The 18,322-nt window shown below is 47.3% G+C and overlaps 6 protein-coding genes across 6 annotated transcripts; 3 read left to right on the top strand and 3 right to left on the bottom strand.

Moving 5' to 3' along the window:
- Window positions 1-7: 7 nt before the first annotated feature.
- Window positions 8-1,073, bottom strand: PFICI_12149 (uncharacterized protein; the record flags this gene model as incomplete). The annotated part of the gene is made up of 2 exons (XM_007840730.1): window positions 8-716; window positions 784-1,073. The coding sequence occupies 2 exons, from the start codon at window positions 1,071-1,073 to the stop codon at window positions 8-10; spliced, it is 999 nt and encodes a 332-aa protein (XP_007838921.1).
- Window positions 1,074-1,273: 200 nt separating this feature from the next.
- On the bottom strand, window positions 1,274-1,606 carry PFICI_12148 (uncharacterized protein; the record flags this gene model as incomplete). Its single annotated transcript, XM_007840729.1, has 1 exon — window positions 1,274-1,606. The coding sequence occupies one exon, from the start codon at window positions 1,604-1,606 to the stop codon at window positions 1,274-1,276; it is 333 nt and encodes a 110-aa protein (XP_007838920.1).
- Window positions 1,607-1,985: 379 nt separating this feature from the next.
- PFICI_12147 (uncharacterized protein) lies at window positions 1,986-3,776 on the bottom strand (the record flags this gene model as incomplete). The annotated part of the gene is made up of 4 exons (XM_007840728.1): window positions 1,986-2,839; window positions 2,898-3,261; window positions 3,318-3,621; window positions 3,703-3,776. The coding sequence occupies 4 exons, from the start codon at window positions 3,774-3,776 to the stop codon at window positions 1,986-1,988; spliced, it is 1,596 nt and encodes a 531-aa protein (XP_007838919.1).
- Window positions 3,777-4,450: 674 nt separating this feature from the next.
- PFICI_12146 (uncharacterized protein) lies at window positions 4,451-4,906 on the top strand (the record flags this gene model as incomplete). The annotated part of the gene is made up of 2 exons (XM_007840727.1): window positions 4,451-4,639; window positions 4,706-4,906. The coding sequence occupies 2 exons, from the start codon at window positions 4,451-4,453 to the stop codon at window positions 4,904-4,906; spliced, it is 390 nt and encodes a 129-aa protein (XP_007838918.1).
- An 80-nt stretch (window positions 4,907-4,986) lies between these two features.
- Window positions 4,987-7,909, top strand: PFICI_12145 (uncharacterized protein; the record flags this gene model as incomplete). Its single annotated transcript, XM_007840726.1, has 3 exons — window positions 4,987-6,762; window positions 6,818-7,007; window positions 7,065-7,909. The coding sequence occupies 3 exons, from the start codon at window positions 4,987-4,989 to the stop codon at window positions 7,907-7,909; spliced, it is 2,811 nt and encodes a 936-aa protein (XP_007838917.1).
- A 5,221-nt stretch (window positions 7,910-13,130) lies between these two features.
- On the top strand, window positions 13,131-17,903 carry PFICI_12144 (uncharacterized protein; the record flags this gene model as incomplete). The annotated part of the gene is made up of 9 exons (XM_007840725.1): window positions 13,131-13,184; window positions 13,271-15,073; window positions 15,208-15,846; window positions 16,081-16,417; window positions 16,496-16,725; window positions 16,801-17,172; window positions 17,225-17,356; window positions 17,431-17,539; window positions 17,626-17,903. 9 exons carry the CDS (start codon window positions 13,131-13,133, stop codon window positions 17,901-17,903), a joined length of 3,954 nt encoding a protein of 1,317 aa, XP_007838916.1.
- Window positions 17,904-18,322: the final 419 nt, after the last annotated feature.

The raw sequence follows: 18,322 nt of genomic DNA, 5'->3' as shown, positions 1-18,322 counted from the left end.
TGGAGTTTTATATACCCAAGAGAGGAGGCATGAGAAATCGTTGTGATACTGTTGTATAAAGTCGCTTGCAAATGGTATCGTGCAGGACTCCAATCCAGGGAAGTTTCGAGAGTCGAGTTTGTAGTTCATTAGAGTCACGTATGCCTAGGAATTGAATGCTCTCGTGTACCTTTGGCAGTATCCAAGTATCGTCTGCTGGACACAAAACCGCTGTCCGACTTATGAGTAGAGTCCAAATGAGTACCTCATGACAGTTGACTGAGGAACTATGATGCTTGTCTGCAGCCGTCTTGATTCTTTCACCGAGAAGCGGCAGAGGTGGGATTTTCCGGTTCAGACCAGCCAGAAAGGTTATGACAAAACAATACAGGCCCAAAAGCAGCACGTTGCTCATGTCATCTTGCAAAGGTGGGGAGCCAAGAGTATTGATAGCAATAAGCCGGTATCCGAGAAAATTGAGTACATCGTGGAATGCGTTTCCATCTATCATGGCAGGACTGTGGGTATGTGTATTAATGAGTGTTGCGAATGTTTGAATGTACTGAAGAACTTCCTGCAGGTCGGGGAGCACACGGTCGAATGGTGAAATCCTAGAATTTTGCGCTGTTTCTTGCGCCGTGGACATGTCCAGTAAAAGCTCGACGCGCTCATTTCGCAATAGTGTATAATGAAACCGCGTCGGCGTGCCAAGGTGAAGAGCAAATTCCAAATCAGCCCTGGCAAGTAATCATCAGCAGTGTTGAACGCGGCGGTAACATGGCGGTTCAGCTCTGTCCAGCTTACCTGAAGATCTTCTTGGCCAAGGCGGGCTGTCTTTGAGAAAGTTGACCGATGCCACCGCGCATGTTGGTCAAGCGCTCGAGGCCATCCAAATGTATCAGACCCTTTTTGTAATTTCCTTTCAATCGCTCATACTGAGTCATTGCCACTATAGAAGCAAAAGTTGTATCTGCAGTAGCCTCGCTCCCGGATAACTTCTTGTTGACCAATTGAAATGTGCGACTGAGATGACGCATAGCTTCTGCCGTATCATCATCTCCAATTATCATGGAGCTAAAGGCAGCATTGAACATGGCCACGACACAGTGGAAATCTGGTGTTCATCAGAATGCCAATCCAAGGTAGCTTTGTAGACAGCAAATACTGACAGGCTTCATCAAGAAAGATGAATTGAAACCACATTGAAGATGTAGAGTCTAAATGAATTGCGCTTTGAAGAGTGTCTGGGTACACGGTAGGGCATATGAATGTGAGCACTAGAGACGCCACCCCATCAGAATTTACAGTAGCAGATTGATCGGGAACGGGAGTCGTCACCTCGACTGAATTGATTCTTGGTTCTAGAGCTCATCTGAAAAGACACGCCCAATAGGGAAACACCATCGTACCAAGGTCGCTCGAGGGTAAGATTTTCATCCTGAGACGTGTCTACACATTCCAGCTGGGTGTTGGCATCCCTCGAGTCGCGCGTTGGCTGCTCTGGGGTTTGGTGCGGTCTTCTTCGGGCACGTCCTTTGCCAGCACTCTTGCCCTTGGCAGCGTGACTGCGTATCAATTTTCTGGTCTTGTCATCAATTGCAGCATTGTCGACGAACTGAAAAGACATGTTGGCGAGCACATTTCAATGCAGCAATGATTGATGTTGTACTAGCTGCTGAGGTAAGTTGAGAAGTCCATCATTGCCCACTGTAAGATGGTCAATGGCCCGCCCCAAAGTGGAGATCAGGCGGCAGGCGGCGGGCGGACGAGTGGGCAGCTTAATCCCGGTAATCCCGCTGATCCTACCAGATACGAAAGCACTGTTACGGGACGCTACGGGCACCAAGGTTACAGTGCTTATAGAAGGCAAAGATTCGCTCAATCTCATTTGTTGCCATTCGGCTCAAGACTCGTCATCGTATATCTGAATGGTTTACTGGCTGCTGTATGACTTCATATTAATTTGGTTGAGCCTAGAAGGCGCCCATAAAGCAAAACTATGACTGCTAAATACTAATCGGCCTCGCCAATGGCAAAGCCTTTCTCAATCGCAAATTTGAGCCGCGCGACTTTTGCGCAGAGATACTCTTCCTCGTCGCTGGGCTTGGCGATGGTTCCGAGATGTGAAAATTCATAAAACCTGGAGCTCCTTTCCAATCTGGTAGCTGATCGCGCCCAAGACGATAAGTAAAGACAAGGATCTTGAGATGGTTTCCTTGAGTGTTGGCCGTATCGATCAATTTGGATAACATCCGCAAGAACGGAGCTGCCTCTTCTTTGTCAAACGAGCAAAACAGCGGTTCGGCCTCAATAACGAGGAATAATTTCTGGACACGTGCGACAATGAGCTGGAGAAGAGCGAACCACTCATCCTGCGAGTTTCCATGACACAAGTTGCTCGTGCTGATTTGTGCTCGACCCAGGCTTGAGCCGTTTGAGCAGTACGTGAATGCTTGCGCGACGACGGCTTTTAGAATATCTGTAACCTTTAGTGTACCTTGCAACTTCCTCGGAGAAAAGAAGCAAGCCACGGGAACGTTTGTGGCCCGAATGATGTTGATAATTGAAGCAGCCATTCCGTGTGTGATGGCTTCTGCTCGTGGTCCGGATCTGAGGATCAACATGGTGGCACCCGCGACTGAGGACCACATGGTCAGGGCTGCGCAAATCTTGCGTAGCACCCTATCATCCATCTGCATATAAATGCGCTTCCGGGAAATTTTGATGATGAGTCTGGCGTTCTGGTCAGAATTGAAATAAGGTGATATGCTTTTCAGGAATCGGGCGAGCTGCAGATCCCATAGCTGGCCTTTGATCTCTGCAAACTCTGGCTGTATTCTCGAGGACATGATGTGGAGATCTGCGAGCATATGAGCCGGGGTGGACATGTTCACCCTTGTCTACACAAAATAACTTACTTGCTGTGAGATTCATAAGTTGATCTATCTTGATGTGGACATCTCTGAGCTCAGCCCTCGCAGCTGCGCTTGCAATTTGATCAACATGTCTAGAGCACTCGTTGATCTTCTCTAGGGTTTCCTTGAGGCGTACTTCAAATGGACTACAAATTGATGAAAGGGCACGTCCGGCCGGGCTTCTCAGATACCATTTGGAGGCATCCTGGAGAAACTTGATGATTTGTGCGTAAAGTAATGATATAGCTTCTCTCAGGCGTAATGTTGGGTAAAGCGTCGCGTTTAACTCGGTCCGGGGCAGAAGTTGTCCGATCTCAGTAAGCATCTTGGCATATTGTAGCAGCAGCTCTCCGTGATTCAGGACTCCCTGGATGTTTGTAAGAATGAAGCTGAAAGTAAATATACGCATTCCATGTGGCTTACCACAAAAATGAACTTCATTGATCCCCACACAAGTGAAACATATTCTGGATGATGCTGTACAAGGACGTCAAGGACCTGTCCATAGAACATGATTTGTGACGAGAATCTCTGAAGCCATTTTTGCATCTTCTTCTTGGACTTGTGTGTTCCATTGTAGACATCTTGTGCCTGAGTTACAGATTCCTGCATGTCCAACATGGACACGTATACGCCGACGGCCACTCGTTTGAATTGGCTCTGGGTGAGCTCTGTCCGGTAGTAATCAACGGCATCTTGATATGCTTGCTGGGCGACGCTCAAGGTACTGGACAGGATAGAGTCGTTAGTTTCAGCATGAGGACTTGACGTCCAACGCCCGCGATTAGCAAGCTGTGTCGAGACTCACCCAGTCCCCGTCGTTGGGTTGTACCAGTCGGTATTGCCAGCTTTGGCTGGTGGAGGACTCAATTGGACAGGCATCACTGAAGATTCCAGGATTTCTGCCACGAATCAAATCAATCTACCTATCAATTGAATAATCAATGTTCTCAACATTTCTCCACAAAGGTATGCTTTGTTGAAGTATCCCAAGAGATTCTATCATTGTGTGGCGCATACCTGGCATGAAGAAATCCGGGCACTACCGCCTTTGGTTTTCGGTGAGAAGTTCATGGAGAGATAAGCGGGCGCACGCGAGGCGCACTCCAAGGCAAACCTACGCGTTGAACCAATTGTACGCCATCATAATGGCCTGGTGAAAGCAGTCAAATGCGTGCAAATACCTCATTTGAGACACGCCTTTCCAATCGACATGGGTAGCACACTGAGGCAGTGTAGCTGAAACCTGAATGGCGCTTTAGTACTTGCAGCAAGCCAATGGCTTTGGGTACAGTTTTCGCATAGCCACACCTAGCTTTCAGCTTGAATCAGCTTGCATGATGTAATTTGGCGACGAATGAGTTCTAGCCGCGTTTGTCTGGCCGACCTAGAATAATGTGGTGGCACATGAGGACATTTTGTCGACACCCATAAAGCATGTTCAAAGCGCCAATGCAGCGGGCTGAATCAGAAGTTGCTGCACATATTCTACAACTGAGCCAAGTCGCTGTGTCTGCAATGCTATTTGGCCTATCTACATCTTTCTACGTAAAGACATGTCCGATCTCAGTAATATACTAAAGATCAAAGATAAGCCAAGCTTCAACATCAAGTCCACCATCTCTCAAGACCGGACCAACACTGAAAAGCAACATCAGCTTTTACTCACTGCTCTAGAGCGACGCCCTAAAACCACGCAGCTGAAGGGAGGTCGCTTCGAAAAAGGTATCGGCAAACGCGACAAGGTAATATCTATTTACACTTCTGGTGACCTACCCATGGTCGAACATTCTACTGATCCAGTTGCGTAGGGTGCGAGTAGCTCGAACTCGATCGCCAAAAATAGTCTTTCCTCCATTCTCAACGTGCCGGACAAACCAAAGATCGAGATCCCAGACAAGGACGTAGAACTGGTTATGGACCAAGCAGGCGTCTCAAGAAACGCAGCCATCGAAGCACTTGAACAGAATGATGGCGATATTGTGAATGCGATTATGAGTATATCGGTGTAAAATTTCCCTTGTACAGATCAGAAGTACACCCTACTTTCCTCTGAGCCAAGCCGGCCTACGCATAACTACTCGTCGTCTCAATGGATGAATATTTCCACCCGAGCAGGCTTTTCCGGACCCCACTTGAAGACGATGAGATAATCCGTGCTTCTAAAAACCCAAGCTTCTATTCAAACTTGCAAAAAGAGCTCAGGAGCTTGTTCGATGAGCATCAACACTTGCTTCAACGGCGTGTGAATCTTCCCGTCAAGGAAATAGCCGAAGAGGACAGCGACACGAATGGCGACTTGGTATCAAAGCATCCTAGCTTTCTCTTCGACACGGCCGTCATCAAGTCATCAACAAAGCCGCCGCAAAAGACAGGCTCGCGCGATGCACAATCTCAATTCTGGGCTGGCATCACTCGATTTGTTGACAATAGCGAGTCAAAGCTCTACACAAGGCTTCTTGATGTCAGACAGAAGCTTTTGTACGAGATTGAATACTTGAAAACATCTGCAATAACAGACGATTTTGAAAAGCTTCAATACGGCTCGGAAGAGAATCATGGGGAAGACTTGGAGGAAGTTAAAGCAGGCTTCGAAGGCGAGGCTTCCCAGACACTGGAGGCAGGTCAAGCGGACGAAACCAGCGAGGACGAGAGCAGCGATGCGGGGTCTGAAAGCAACGATGCAGAGTCAGAAAGCAACGAGGCAGAGCCAAAGAGCAACGAAGCAAGTGGCCGAGACAACGAACCCGCCAAAGAAGGAGAAAATGCAAAAGATGGTGAACATGAACCCAGATGGATCACAATCCACCGTGTGTATTGTACTGAGCGTTCGTGGCGTTCTGCACATGAGCATCACGAAAACATCAGCCTTTACCTCGACAGACCTGTGATTGACCTAAACGAAAAGCGTACTGTTTCCGGCTATTACGATCCATTTTCTTACCGCAAGAGCTCCCGATATGCTGGTACGCTTGATCCGAAAGGGAAATGTCCAATACCCGACATTCAAGACTATCTCAAGAGACACGAAAACATTGCATTCATCCTGTACAAGGACTATCACTGTCAAGAATATGTTTCATCCGTGCCCAACGCAGTGCTGTTTGGATCATCTTTATCGCCTGAAGTGGACTTGCCCCCACCGCGATGCGTGCGGGAAGAAATTGTTCTGGCTTCTGATGAGATGAAGACAGCCATGGCAGTCTTGAGTTCTGCAATACCGGAGGGTTCGCAAAAGCATTGGTGGAGCTCAGATAAGATGCAGGAGCCATACCTCTTGCTGTATCACTATCTTGACATGGTGAAGGAGACGCTATCGAGCATGGTCGGGGCCGGAGCTCTAGCCGATAGTCAGGTCGATTGTGCAAAGCTCATGATGGGCTTTATTGATGAGCACTTGAAACCTCAGTTCGACGCAGCCAGCTCTTTGATGGAGAGGGGGCTAATAACCCAAGCACATTTGAGCAAACTCTTCCTCCCTGAACAGGTTTTGGTAGCCAAGGATGATAATTATTACGCCGGCTACATGTGCAGTCGTGTAACTGCAAAGGACTACCCTTCTTTCGAGGAGACTAAAAACAGTCTCAACGAACTCAAGGTGGAATACTCTCCCAGCAAGTCTGGAATCTCTTTAAAGGTCGCATCCTGGAAGTTCGATGGACAGTTTCGCCTCGAAACGGAAGACATTGCTCTGGTTTGGCCTGAAGGTAGTCCCATTGTGCGTATCAAGGACTTGAGTATATATCCCATGAAGTACGACGAAGATGGAGCAGAAGAAATCCTCAAGGCTCGAGCCGAGAAGTTTTGGATGTGTCGTCGCAGATCGTATATCTGCTACGAATCACAGGACAAGAACGTCGCTCCTGATGTACGGATAGCGTCTCCTCACATCTGAAAAGTGTTTTTGCTAACCAGTGCGATAGGTCAAGCCCAGGTTCATGATTGACTATGAAACTTACCGCGAACTCCACCCGGATGCCGATGTGTTCTCTGGTGACTCCCGGGATGATATCGGCGAGGAAGACATGGACAAGGACGAGCCACCTGGCCGAGGATTGGAGTACCTGTTTCCCGTCTACATTGACGGTTTCGCCATCCAAGATAAAAAGTGGAGTATGTTTTGGCCCTTCCCCGTGGGGAGTGTCTTGAAGCTGACACAATCTTCTCTAGGACGGCTACTCATTGATCGCGTGAGCTTGATTAAGTGGAATGAAGATGCATTCAAGCGTCTTGTACTGGGAGATGAGTCCAAAGAATTGATCCAAGCTTTGATCGAAGTCCACATGTCCAGCAAACGATCTGCCGACATGATTGAGGGCAAAGGAAACGGCCTCCTCGTCCTTCTTCATGGCCCGCCAGGCACGGGCAAGACGTTGACAGCAGAGTCTGTAGCTGAGCTCGTCAAACGGCCTCTCTATCGCGTAACTTGTGGCGATATTGGCACTGACGCAGAAGGAGTCGAGGCCTATCTCGAGTCGGTACTGTACATAGGAAAGATCTGGGGCTGTGTCATCCTGCTCGACGAAGCCGATGTCTTTCTCGAGGAGCGCAGTCTTGCGGACCTGCAACGCAACGCCCTAGTTTCTGTCTTTCTTCGCGTCCTCGAATACTACGACGGCATCTTGATCTTGACGTCGAATCGCGTGGGAACGTTTGACGAAGCCTTTCGATCGCGCATCAAACTGGCCCTGCATTACAACACTCTCTCGCGCGCGGAGCGCAAAAAGGTGTGGCGCAACTTTTTCAAGACATTGCGCGAGGTACAAGACCAAGATGTCAATTATGATGACCTCGACGATCACCTGGATGACTTGGCTGAATTCGATTTGAATGGACGCGAGATTCGCAATGCCATTTCCACAGCGAGCGAGCTGGCCTTGTTTCGGAAACAGCAGCTCAAATATCACCACCTGAGGCACGTTATCCGGATTGGAGCCGAGTTTGAAAAGTATCTCGACAAGACGCGTGGTGAGACGGCAGAGGAGCGAATGATTGATCTCGGGGTGCGGTCGTGACTATTTGCGACCCTTCTTCGGAATTATTGAGATTTTAGCATGTTTAATTTACCGGTCTACTTTGTGTTACTCTAAGCTGCCGCAACTAACATTGTGTGTGTGTGTGCGCGCGCGCGTGGGTGTATGTGTTGCGGGTGGGGAAGTGGCTGACAGCTCCCCTGTTGAATTGATCTTCACCGATGTAATTTGTAATTAGGGGTTCAGTGATACCGAGCCACGATTTTACGGGTGAGTGGGAAACTAGCGATCTGAGGAGTGTTTGATGGGGTATTCAAACGACATGAAGCCCTCCCTGACATCCCCAAGGATTGACGGAGGCACAAAACCCTCTTATGAAAGAATGCAATTCTTAGTCATTTGCATCGCGCATCTGCTGCATAGAGTCTTTGCCCAGATGCTATGTAGAAAAACTGCAGCTCAGTCAGGGATATTGCACTGCCTCGCAGGAGCGTGCGTTTGTGGCTGTGTTACTGCCGCAGCCCCGTCAGACGCTGTGTCGCGAGGGCAGTGATGCTGTTTGAACCAATAGTACCTAGTGTTTGAGAGCAGCAACAGCTTGAAAATGGAATGGGCGATCAGTCGGCTTTAAGGATGAGAATTTCCTCCCGAGCCTTGCATCGGATGGAAAGATTAAAATGTGGAATCGTCGTGATCCGAGTATGCTTGACTGACACTATACACCCAATTCAACCAGCCATGAAAGATGGTTTCAGATCAAGCAGGCAGTTCGATTGAGTCGCATCATTCTCCAGACGATTCCGACCGTACGAGCCATCAGCCACCAGATGCACCAGAAGATGCTGTACAAGGACGAGGTTCGTCGCCTCCGACATCCACAGCGTCGGCTCAAGGATCTGTCTCGTATTTTTCCAAGATCTCGAATTCCGTTACGTCCATCAAAAATTTATTACCAGTTCAGGCCTCGGCGTTAGCTGTCAGATGCCGACAATGCCACCTCACAGTCAAAAGCACAGTTGCTGTTGTCACCATCGTCACATTCCCTTTGGCAGTATTGGGCACCTGGGCAGCGTGGGAAGCTCTGAAGTTATCCCAATGGACCAAACGCAAGGATGAACTGGCATGGTGTGAAGATGTAAGCCCTTCTACTTATTCATATGGTTTACAGAATCTCAGTGTTGTATCAGCATAATTGGAAGTACCCGGGATGCGAAGCGTTAACAGACGAACCGCTTTCACTTCCCAGAAGCCTCTCGTCATCCAGAGAGAGCGAGCAGTTGCCCGACATGGGAATTCAACCATTCTTAGTGGCGCAGCACTGGCTTGCATCTCTGGGAACTGGCTACCTACGTCTTCTATGTATTGTTGGCATATTTTTGTCATGCCTCCCCGTTGCCATCTTGTGGACAGATCGCGGTCTCATTGTAAACATGCCTCTCTTACCTCCAAGCACGTATAATAAGACCTGCTACAGGCAATACGTTCGACAGCTAAAAGACGTTCAACAGCTGAAAGACGTTCAACAGCTAAAAAACGTTCAACAGCTAAAAAACGTTCGACGGCTAAGAACCATTCGACGGCTAAGAACCATTCGACAGCTAAAAAACGTTCGACAGCTGAAAGACGTTCAACAGCTGCGTCTGGATTTAATAGAGAGCGCCACCGTATCTCACTCCGCAACATCAGCAGTGTACCACGAATAGAGCTCTGTTGCGCATTAGCGAAAGCTGGCACTCAATAAAATCGTCGAGTACACGCAGAGATTACAAAGCAGCATTGATTCAATCGAGATAATGCTCCAAAAACAGCCCGAGAAATACGACGAAGACCGATTTGCACTTCTGGGTCCCGCTGCCGCGCATAAGGGAATAGGACTCTCTATAATGAAGAGCCCTAATGCGTCTTCCACGCTATCCGCAGATTCGATGCGATTCTAGGCCGTTAACATACGTATTGCGAATTATGCTTCGATATGCAATCCTAGCTGCGTTTGCTTATGCTATCGCCGATCCCGCACAAATACACCTAGTGTAATAAACCGAATATTAGGTTAGTTATTTATCGGGTACGCTGGAATTCTAATTATTAGCCTAAAATGCGATTAAGCATAATGCCGACGTTAATAGCTGCTGATGCAGGCTGAGTATTAGTTCCCGGCCGGAGTTTTTTAGTTATAAATTATTAGGTTTTAAGCAATTTACTAATTTAACTTCGGACTATATTTATAATTAAAGACTTTGCGCCGCGTTTTAGATTTTGCTGACGCTGTTACTTATGCAATGAAAGGTGATATCGAAGGCTTGAAATTTTTGTTTATACGTGGGCTTGCCTTGCCTGCCGACGTGAGCGATACCCGAGGTTATTTATTATTACGCGTAAGCTTTTTATTTTATATATTGTGATTATAACTAATTAATATTTGTAGTGGGCTATGTATGCGGGATATTATAAGGCTTGCCAGTTTTTTATATATGCGGGCGCTAATGTTAATTATCGGTAAGCGTTGCCTAATCCTAAAAGTTTTTATTTTATTTTTTAACTTGCTGTGTAAACCTAAAGCCTTTACCGATAATTCGCTATATAATAAAGCAAGCGATATTATCCTTTAGGGAGGCTTATTATAAAAGGCTATTGAATTATTATCTTATATGATATAATTTAGCGATTAGATCGAGGAGCAAAATTTCCTACGAATTTATAAGGTAGTTACCGGCTTAGTTATCGACGATTTAAAGGCTAAGCTGGAACGCTACCCCGAAACCGTTAATATTTAAGATGCGAAGGGATATATATTATTATTATGGGCAGCTGTATACGGTGACGAAGCAGCCGTTTTAACGCTTTTTTATTACGGAGCAAATCCTAATATTTTTAATATATAGTGGTTAGGCCTAGTCTTTTATGCGGCCGACCGAGGTCACACCGTTTGCATTCGTTTTCTTTTAAAAGCTGGTGCTTATATAAATGTGGAGCTGCTTAGCGGATATAAGATGGGTAGCGCTTTAAATTGTGCTGCCCGGAACGCAAGAGATCCGCTTTTCCTAAAGACCCTTTTAGAATTTAATGCTAAGGTCGACTCCTGCGGTGTGGATGGGCGTACCGCCCTTATTTATGCCGCAAGGATTAATAGAGCAGATTTTGCATTAATTTTACTCGAATACGGCGCAAATATTAATGCAATGTCGATTACGGGTTAAACGCTATTTATTACCGCGATTATATATAATAATTACGATGTGCTAAAGTTGCTTTTCGAAAGGTGGCAAGACTATTATGATTGTCCTAAATTAAAAGGGCCTAATATATTAAAGATGGCAGCATAATATGCCGACCTGGAGACGCTGATGATATTAGGCGTAATAAATTACTTTAAGCTGAAATATAATATGTATTATTTTACGAGTGACTTCGAGACACTCCTGCGGGCTAGGCATGATGCGGACGAGAAACTTGTTAGCGCATTTATCGATTTAATTAATATCCTGCGAAATTATTTAGCCTACGAAGAATTGATGGAAGGTGGGATTGGATTTAGGCCTTATAGTCCGTGTGGCAGCGAGTGCCCAGAAAGTGAGTGTGAGGATGCTTAGTCTGATGTCGATAACGATTAATGAACCACTGCGATGGGGTGGGATGGCGCTATATTATGATCAAGCTTGTTTTTCACCTCGTTTTAATCCCCCCCACCCCAATAATGAATTTATACTATTATTCAAGTAGAAAATAAAAAAATCCCAAAGCTGTTACAATGATCGTGGTCTCGTTGTTCAATCATTCGTGATATTCTCAATAGGCCCGTGGAAGAGCGGGCGAAGAAACACCAAGCTGGAGTGATTAAGGCTGAGCATGAGGCAGAAGACGTTCTATAAAGTGAAAAAGCTATTGGACAAGAAGATGCTCCACCAGATTTCGAGGGGGCCTCCGAATCATTCGACCTAAAAATTACTGAAGAAAGCCACAAAAGGGCGGCTACTCAAAGCCTACCGAAATGGGAGTCAGAAGAAGCCACTATGCAGGTTCTTCCTTCAGCACAAGGCTATCTTTATAAAGCCCCCTCCACCCAAGATTACACTCGCCGGTATATCGAGGCCTACCTCCGAAACAAGAGTAGGAAGAAGGCTCTAGTTCCACAAGAGTCTATGAGAGATGTAGTGTTCGCAAGCGGAGGGGCCAGTGCGAGCGGTCTTCGCTGGATCTATGTAAGTCTTTTCACAAGGAACATTTTCGTTGCTCATGTCTGATAGAGAGCAGTCTAATTGTCCAGGTTCCAATTTCAGCTGGGAACATGATTCTTCTTGTCCTCTTTGCTTTAAACCACGTCCAACTGCTCCCGAAACCTCTTATGCTTGATTCGAAACGCCACCAAAAAATATATATATATGAGTCGGCATACGTCACGGACAGGGGAGATAGTGTGTGAGACGGCAGAGGAGCGAATGATTGATCTTGGGGTGCGGTCGTGACTATTTGCGACCCTTCTTCGTAATTATTGACTTTTTGACCTCCTAGTGTGGTGGGGTCCCTGTTCAGTGTACTTCGTACCCATCAACCTGTTTAGGTTCCAGACCATCATCCGTTGTCTTTTTGGCGTTTTCACTTGGTTCTTCATGCTTTCTTCAATTCTTTCACCTATATATCATGTCCGACAATCAATATACACAAAATTAAACTCAAATGCGACCGTTACGAATGAAAACGTGAAGTGATCAGGCAGACAACCCGACCCCGCATAGCTGTTTCCTGGTGTTTAGTTGCGGTCCCTCCAACCATGCCCATGCCCCCCCCCCCCCCCCAGCTTAATCTCAATCTAACGAGACAGAAACAACAACAATGATTATTGTATGTATACCAAGAAGAAGAAAAATAAAAAAAGAAAGACTACATAATACCGGACATTCCCCAGCCGCCATTGATCTATGTATTAATTCTGCGACCAAAGGATAGATATGTTTACTTGGCGAAAGTGGGCCATTCTCGTTACAGCTTAAAGCGTACCTGGTTCGCCAATGATTTCGCATGGTATACTTGCAGCCTGTTGCAAGGCTCTTTCCATCCTTGTACAGCCCGAGGAGGCATCGGAATACCTTGGGCGTCAATACATGCCATGGGGACTTACGCGAGCCCATTTGGCCCCCAAGCAATGTGTTTTCATTTCATAAGGTTCTTTTGTTCGCCCTCATCTCCCCACAAGTTTTCCAAAGTTTTACTGCATCTTGGCTAGCAGCAAATCTCAAGCTCGAAATGATCAGGAGATACATCCGCCATGGACAGCGAGGACTCTGATATCGAAATTGTTCCCCCCCCACGGCGCTCCGGCGTACGTCGAAGGAGGTAAGGAACTTGCAGTCCGGTTTCCATCATCTGTACGCGAGAATTGTTACTCACAAGTGCTCCCTAGTCAAGTTTACAAACCTTCCGCCACGTGCTGGGCAGCCGAGACTTATCACCGCTGTCAAGAACAATAATTTCCCACTGCTCGAGAAGCTTCTAGGCCAGAGCAACAATTACAATCGTGCAGGCCTGCTGAGCCAGCGGGGACCTCGCGACACAACTGCACTGCACTGGGCTGCAAAACTGGGCCAAGTAGAAGTCTTGGAGCTTCTAGTAGCCCATATCGAGATCGATGCAAAGGATGCGTCGGGGCGCACAGCCCTATTCTATGCAGTGGACAGCAAAGCCAACCAGCTGAAAGTCCTAGAGATACTCCTATACAGCGGTGCACGCGTCAACCAGTATGACAAAAACGGGAAGACTGCACTCTGGGTTGCAGCCGACAAAGGAAAGCTGCATGCAGTCGAGAAACTGGTTGAGCTGGACAAGTCCACGTTGCACAAAGCCGTCCAACGGTGTGATAAAGACACATCAGCCCACGACAACAAGCTCAAGGTAGTGGCCACGCTGATGGCATGTGGTGCTGATGTTCACGCAGTGAATAAACATGGGGCCACTTTGCTCCATCTGGCAGCGTACAATGGCTGCTTGGCTGTTTTGAATCTCCTAAAGGGCTATAAGGACCTGGCAACAAAGTTGGACAAGTTTGGATACACTCCATTCGGGATAGCTGCTGAGCGCGGTTGGAAACATGTCTTGGAGTGTCTGTTGGAGCATTTCGATGTTGACATCGAGGCTGTCAGTGGTTCATGGACGCCTCTGATCCATGCTGCCGATGCTGGCCACCTGGAAGCTGTCAAGTATCTGGTGAGCAAAGGCGCCAACCTAATGGCCAAGAGCCGTACTGGTTACTTGCCTGTTTTCATTGCTTGCATCAATAGGCATGATGAGGTGGCAATGGCGCTCCTTGCGAGCATGACTCGAAGTCAGGCTCTTCTGGTAACAAACGAGGACCGCGTTCCACTGATAAGTATTGCTGCTGGCTCTGGCTGCACTCGTGTGGTAGCCCGTCTTCTAGAGTATCTACAAGCTGATAATAGCGTTCAACGAGTCCTGTCGGAAATGATCGATCGTTGCACGGTTGCTTATGAAGCTATTCGTGGGAATCATCATGCAACAGCTATGCTCCTTTTGGCAAATGGTGCTTCAACACAGGGAGTGGACGGCGATGGAAACACGGTATTGCACTGGGCAGCCATTCATGGTGACCATATTCTCATCCAGTCTTTGTTGGAGGGAAATTCTGGATCTAATCAACAGGTTGCAAATATGAACCGCAAACAGGAGACTCCGGTGACTCTAGCTGCCGCAGGCCAGCACGACGAGGTTGTCGCTCTCCTGTTGAAGCATCAGGACCCTCATAGAATCCATGGGCAGAATACCAATGGATGGAAAGCCCTTCACTGGGCTGCCTGGTATATGAGGCTTGATCTAGTGAGACTTCTGATCACAAAGGGTGCCGACATCACAAAGAAAGACGCCAGCGACCGTACCGCAAGTCAAGTTGCCCAGGACCTCGTACCAAAATCCATCGAGATGCTAGAGTGGTTGACTCTACCAGAAACTCTTTCAGCTGACCAAGTAGACACTGAACTCCAGCGTCCGGTCCTCCAAGAGTCCGCTGAAGATGTGTGCAAAGATACCCAAGCATATATTATGGACATTTACGGGCAGCGGATGATAGAGAAAACGGGGTTCTCTGTGCACAATATTATTTATGAATATGGACCACACGAGATCATGTCAGCTGCGGCCAAGGCCCGTCGTATCGATAACAATCCCGATATTCGCTGGATACATCTTCCCGCCAATAATGTAAGATCCAAGCTGTCCTCCGCGATCATTTGTTGGCAAAGAGACCTAACAAGATTCAATCTAGAAAACATGGCTCAAAGTAGGAAAAGAAACCATCAACATGATCGCACAACTACTCACAACGAGACAAATAGGACCTTGTACAAACAGTCTGCGTTGATCACGCCGGTCTCCGTTCTCAAGCACGTCAGAATGAACGCGAGAGATATCCAGCGCCGGCGGTTGTTCAAAACAGAATCGACTCTCAGTCATTTGAATCCTTTGACGATTTGAGTGACCTTGACGATGAGACTGATGGCGGCTTCAACGATGTGTCAGATGACGAAGACGCTCCAAGGGAGGAAACATACAGAGACAAACGAGATTCTAACCAGCAAGATGTCTTTGAAGTAACAATTGGTTTAGGAAACACAGACGTAACAAGTCAAATGGATGGCAGCACGACGGAAATAGACCTTAAGGCTCAAGATCTCAGCCTTGCCCCAAATCCAGAAAAGATTGAAGTGAAAAAGGTAACATTTTCACCAGGCCCGCCTGGCGACATGAAAAGCCCTCGGGATGGGCTTGAGATCGACCTGAAGGTAGAGGGAGGGAGTGAAAATGGCAAATCCGAGGCATCAGAGGAGCACTATCCTCGTAATATACTCCTGAGACGACCTCGTCTCACAAACCCGACGGCAGATCTGCATGTCAAACTTCAAGTCTTTATTGAGGAATGTTTACCTCATGAGAACGTCGCTTATCCGTTGCGTCGTCTTCAGTCATTCTTCAAGGTAAGATGAGAGTACTTTTGTTGTTGTTATTTTTCTTTTGTGGTTTGGGGGGTGGAGGGGCGCCGATGAACCCCTGCTAATGAGACACTACAGCAATTTCGGGTGGACGAACCGATTTGGGGCTCGGGTGACTCGAATGGCTCGTATTTAGCAGAAAGTGGATTTCGATTTGGCCTCTCGGTATAGAATGCATGCCCTGTACAACTTGATGGTGGGCTGATATCTCTGAACCAGATGCCGTACCTTACATTCACCAAAGCCAAACATCACATCCAATCTCAACGCATGCTAGAGAATGGTATTGGCGCAAATCAAATAGCACCATCTACGGACGGCAACAGTGATGGTGCTGCATGGGAACGCAAAATTGTTCAATCCTATGGAGAGCAGGACGTGCTGCAGCTTCCTCAAACCCTCGGTCGTTTCTATTACCATGCACTATCGAACATAGACGACGAGATGAAAGATCACGTTCTGTTCCAGCACCAAGATCGCAAATCCAAGACCACCCCCGAAAGCGACCGAGCGATATGTATGGTCGATCAGCTCTGGGTATTTCTTGTGGATAATGGTAAGATAGTCTCATCTTTGATACAGGGCTTTGGTGGCATTATAATAGGAGTCATCTCTAACTATCCTCATCGTTTAGCAACGGTCATCACATCTTGTTCAAAACAACAGGATCCGGATATTGTTGACATCCAAAAGAGCATTTGTGAGCATCTTACTCAGCACAAAGATAGACGTCCGCACCTCGGCTCGGCATTTGGCATGATCCCACTGGCCATTGCAGTTTGTGCAAGGAGGACAATCGATTGGCAACTGGGCGTGGACAAAGAGAGACTCCTTGGAGTTTTCGCCTCGGCGATAGCGCTAGCGGTTAGTGGGCTTTAGAGAACTCTCCATAAGCTCTGCTACTAACAGCCAAGATGTCTTTTGCTAACTATTTCTCAGTCACGTCGCGAGGTCGAGCTCTTTGATGAATTCACTCAAGCTCTGGCCACGGAAGACCGTCTGCTGCGCCAATATGAAAAGCCACCGCGGCGCGATATACGACAAGAGATCGAGCTCCTCAGAGAGGTGAAGAGAATTCTGGACGAACTCAACATCATAAAAACCGTACTCCTGAGCCAGAAATCAGTCCTGGATGAGGCATTCAGCTACATTGCCAAACCGCCGGGTCGTCAGGGCGGGTGGACCAGTATGAGCACTGCTGATCGCGAAATCGTTGGTGTGGTTGACTATTATCGGACTCTGAGCAAAGTGGACTTGGTGCATCAAGAAGTGGATAAGCTTATACACGATGCGAAGGAGGTCCAGAACAATGTCAGTCATTCAAGAGGCGCGTGAAAGACGCTGAGCTAATCGATTTGCCCAGATCAATCATTTGTTGGATCTCCGACAGAAGGACGCGAATCTTTCCGAGGCAATCTGGACCCGGAAATCGTCAGAAGACACTACAAGGCAGAGCAGGACAGTCATGGTGTTTACTGTCGTCACCATTGTGTTTGTAAGTGGTTCCATTGGTTTTGTCTGGGAGATTCGAAACACAATCCACCAACTACAAACTAATTTACCTGACAGCTACCAATTACATTCTTGTCGTCTCTGTTTGCCTTGGACATTAAGAGCTTTCCGCATGATGAGGGAGGAAACTTGTCGTATAGCCCAGAATGGGCTTACTCCAGACTTGGTAAGTCATCAAGCTTCTACCATCTTTGCAAATGGCATGAATGGCAGCGTCACATTATGGCAAGATATGTTCTGATTTGGATGCAGTTGGAATTACATTCGCAGTCTCGGTTCCGCTGGTCTTGCTTGCTTTCTTTGTCAACGAAGTGAGCGACTGGATCTCGGGTCTGTTCAGCCGCGGCTCAAAATCAACCGGAAGCGCACACGGTGAGGTTGCTGGACCTAGAACTGCTCAATTTTCAAACCAGAAAACAGAAGAGATAGCGGCAGCTGAAGGAGAGGAAATTGCCTCGGATCAGGCATCTCGCTGGCGCAATGTCTTGCGAAGGCGTCCAGTGATCCAAAGGCCCACAAGCAGTGTGTGATGACAATCTATAAATCACGTGCAGGATCAACAAACCGGTCTGTTTGGATATGGCTGGTCATGGAAGATTTCCCAGAACAGCTAATTGACTGGACCTTTCACTCAGATGCAGTTGACTGGTTTAGTTCCTGCGGAAAAGGCTCACTTTCGCCCCTTTCGCAATGTCATGCCATTAGCCGCTAATCTCTACGCCTGGTCGCTTGTATGATTAGGTACTTTATCCAACCAGAATATAAAGTGGTGAAATAGTCAAGACAGTCAAAAGAAAGACAAACCAGGAACCGTGAAGTAAAAAAAAAACACATACAACACCGGGGATTCCCCAGCCGTCACCGATCTGAGTACTAATCCGGCGCTTCTCAGTTTATCTAGGGCAGAGCGGACGGGATGCCGAGTTTTCTAAGAGCTATGGTCGTATGT

Source organism: Pestalotiopsis fici (assembly GCF_000516985.1).
Source record: "Pestalotiopsis fici W106-1 unplaced genomic scaffold PFICI_Scf_9, whole genome shotgun sequence".
Lineage (NCBI taxonomy): Eukaryota > Fungi > Ascomycota > Sordariomycetes > Amphisphaeriales > Sporocadaceae > Pestalotiopsis > Pestalotiopsis fici.
Note: the sequence above shows the minus strand (reverse complement) of the source record. Positions and strands in the feature narration are given on the sequence as shown.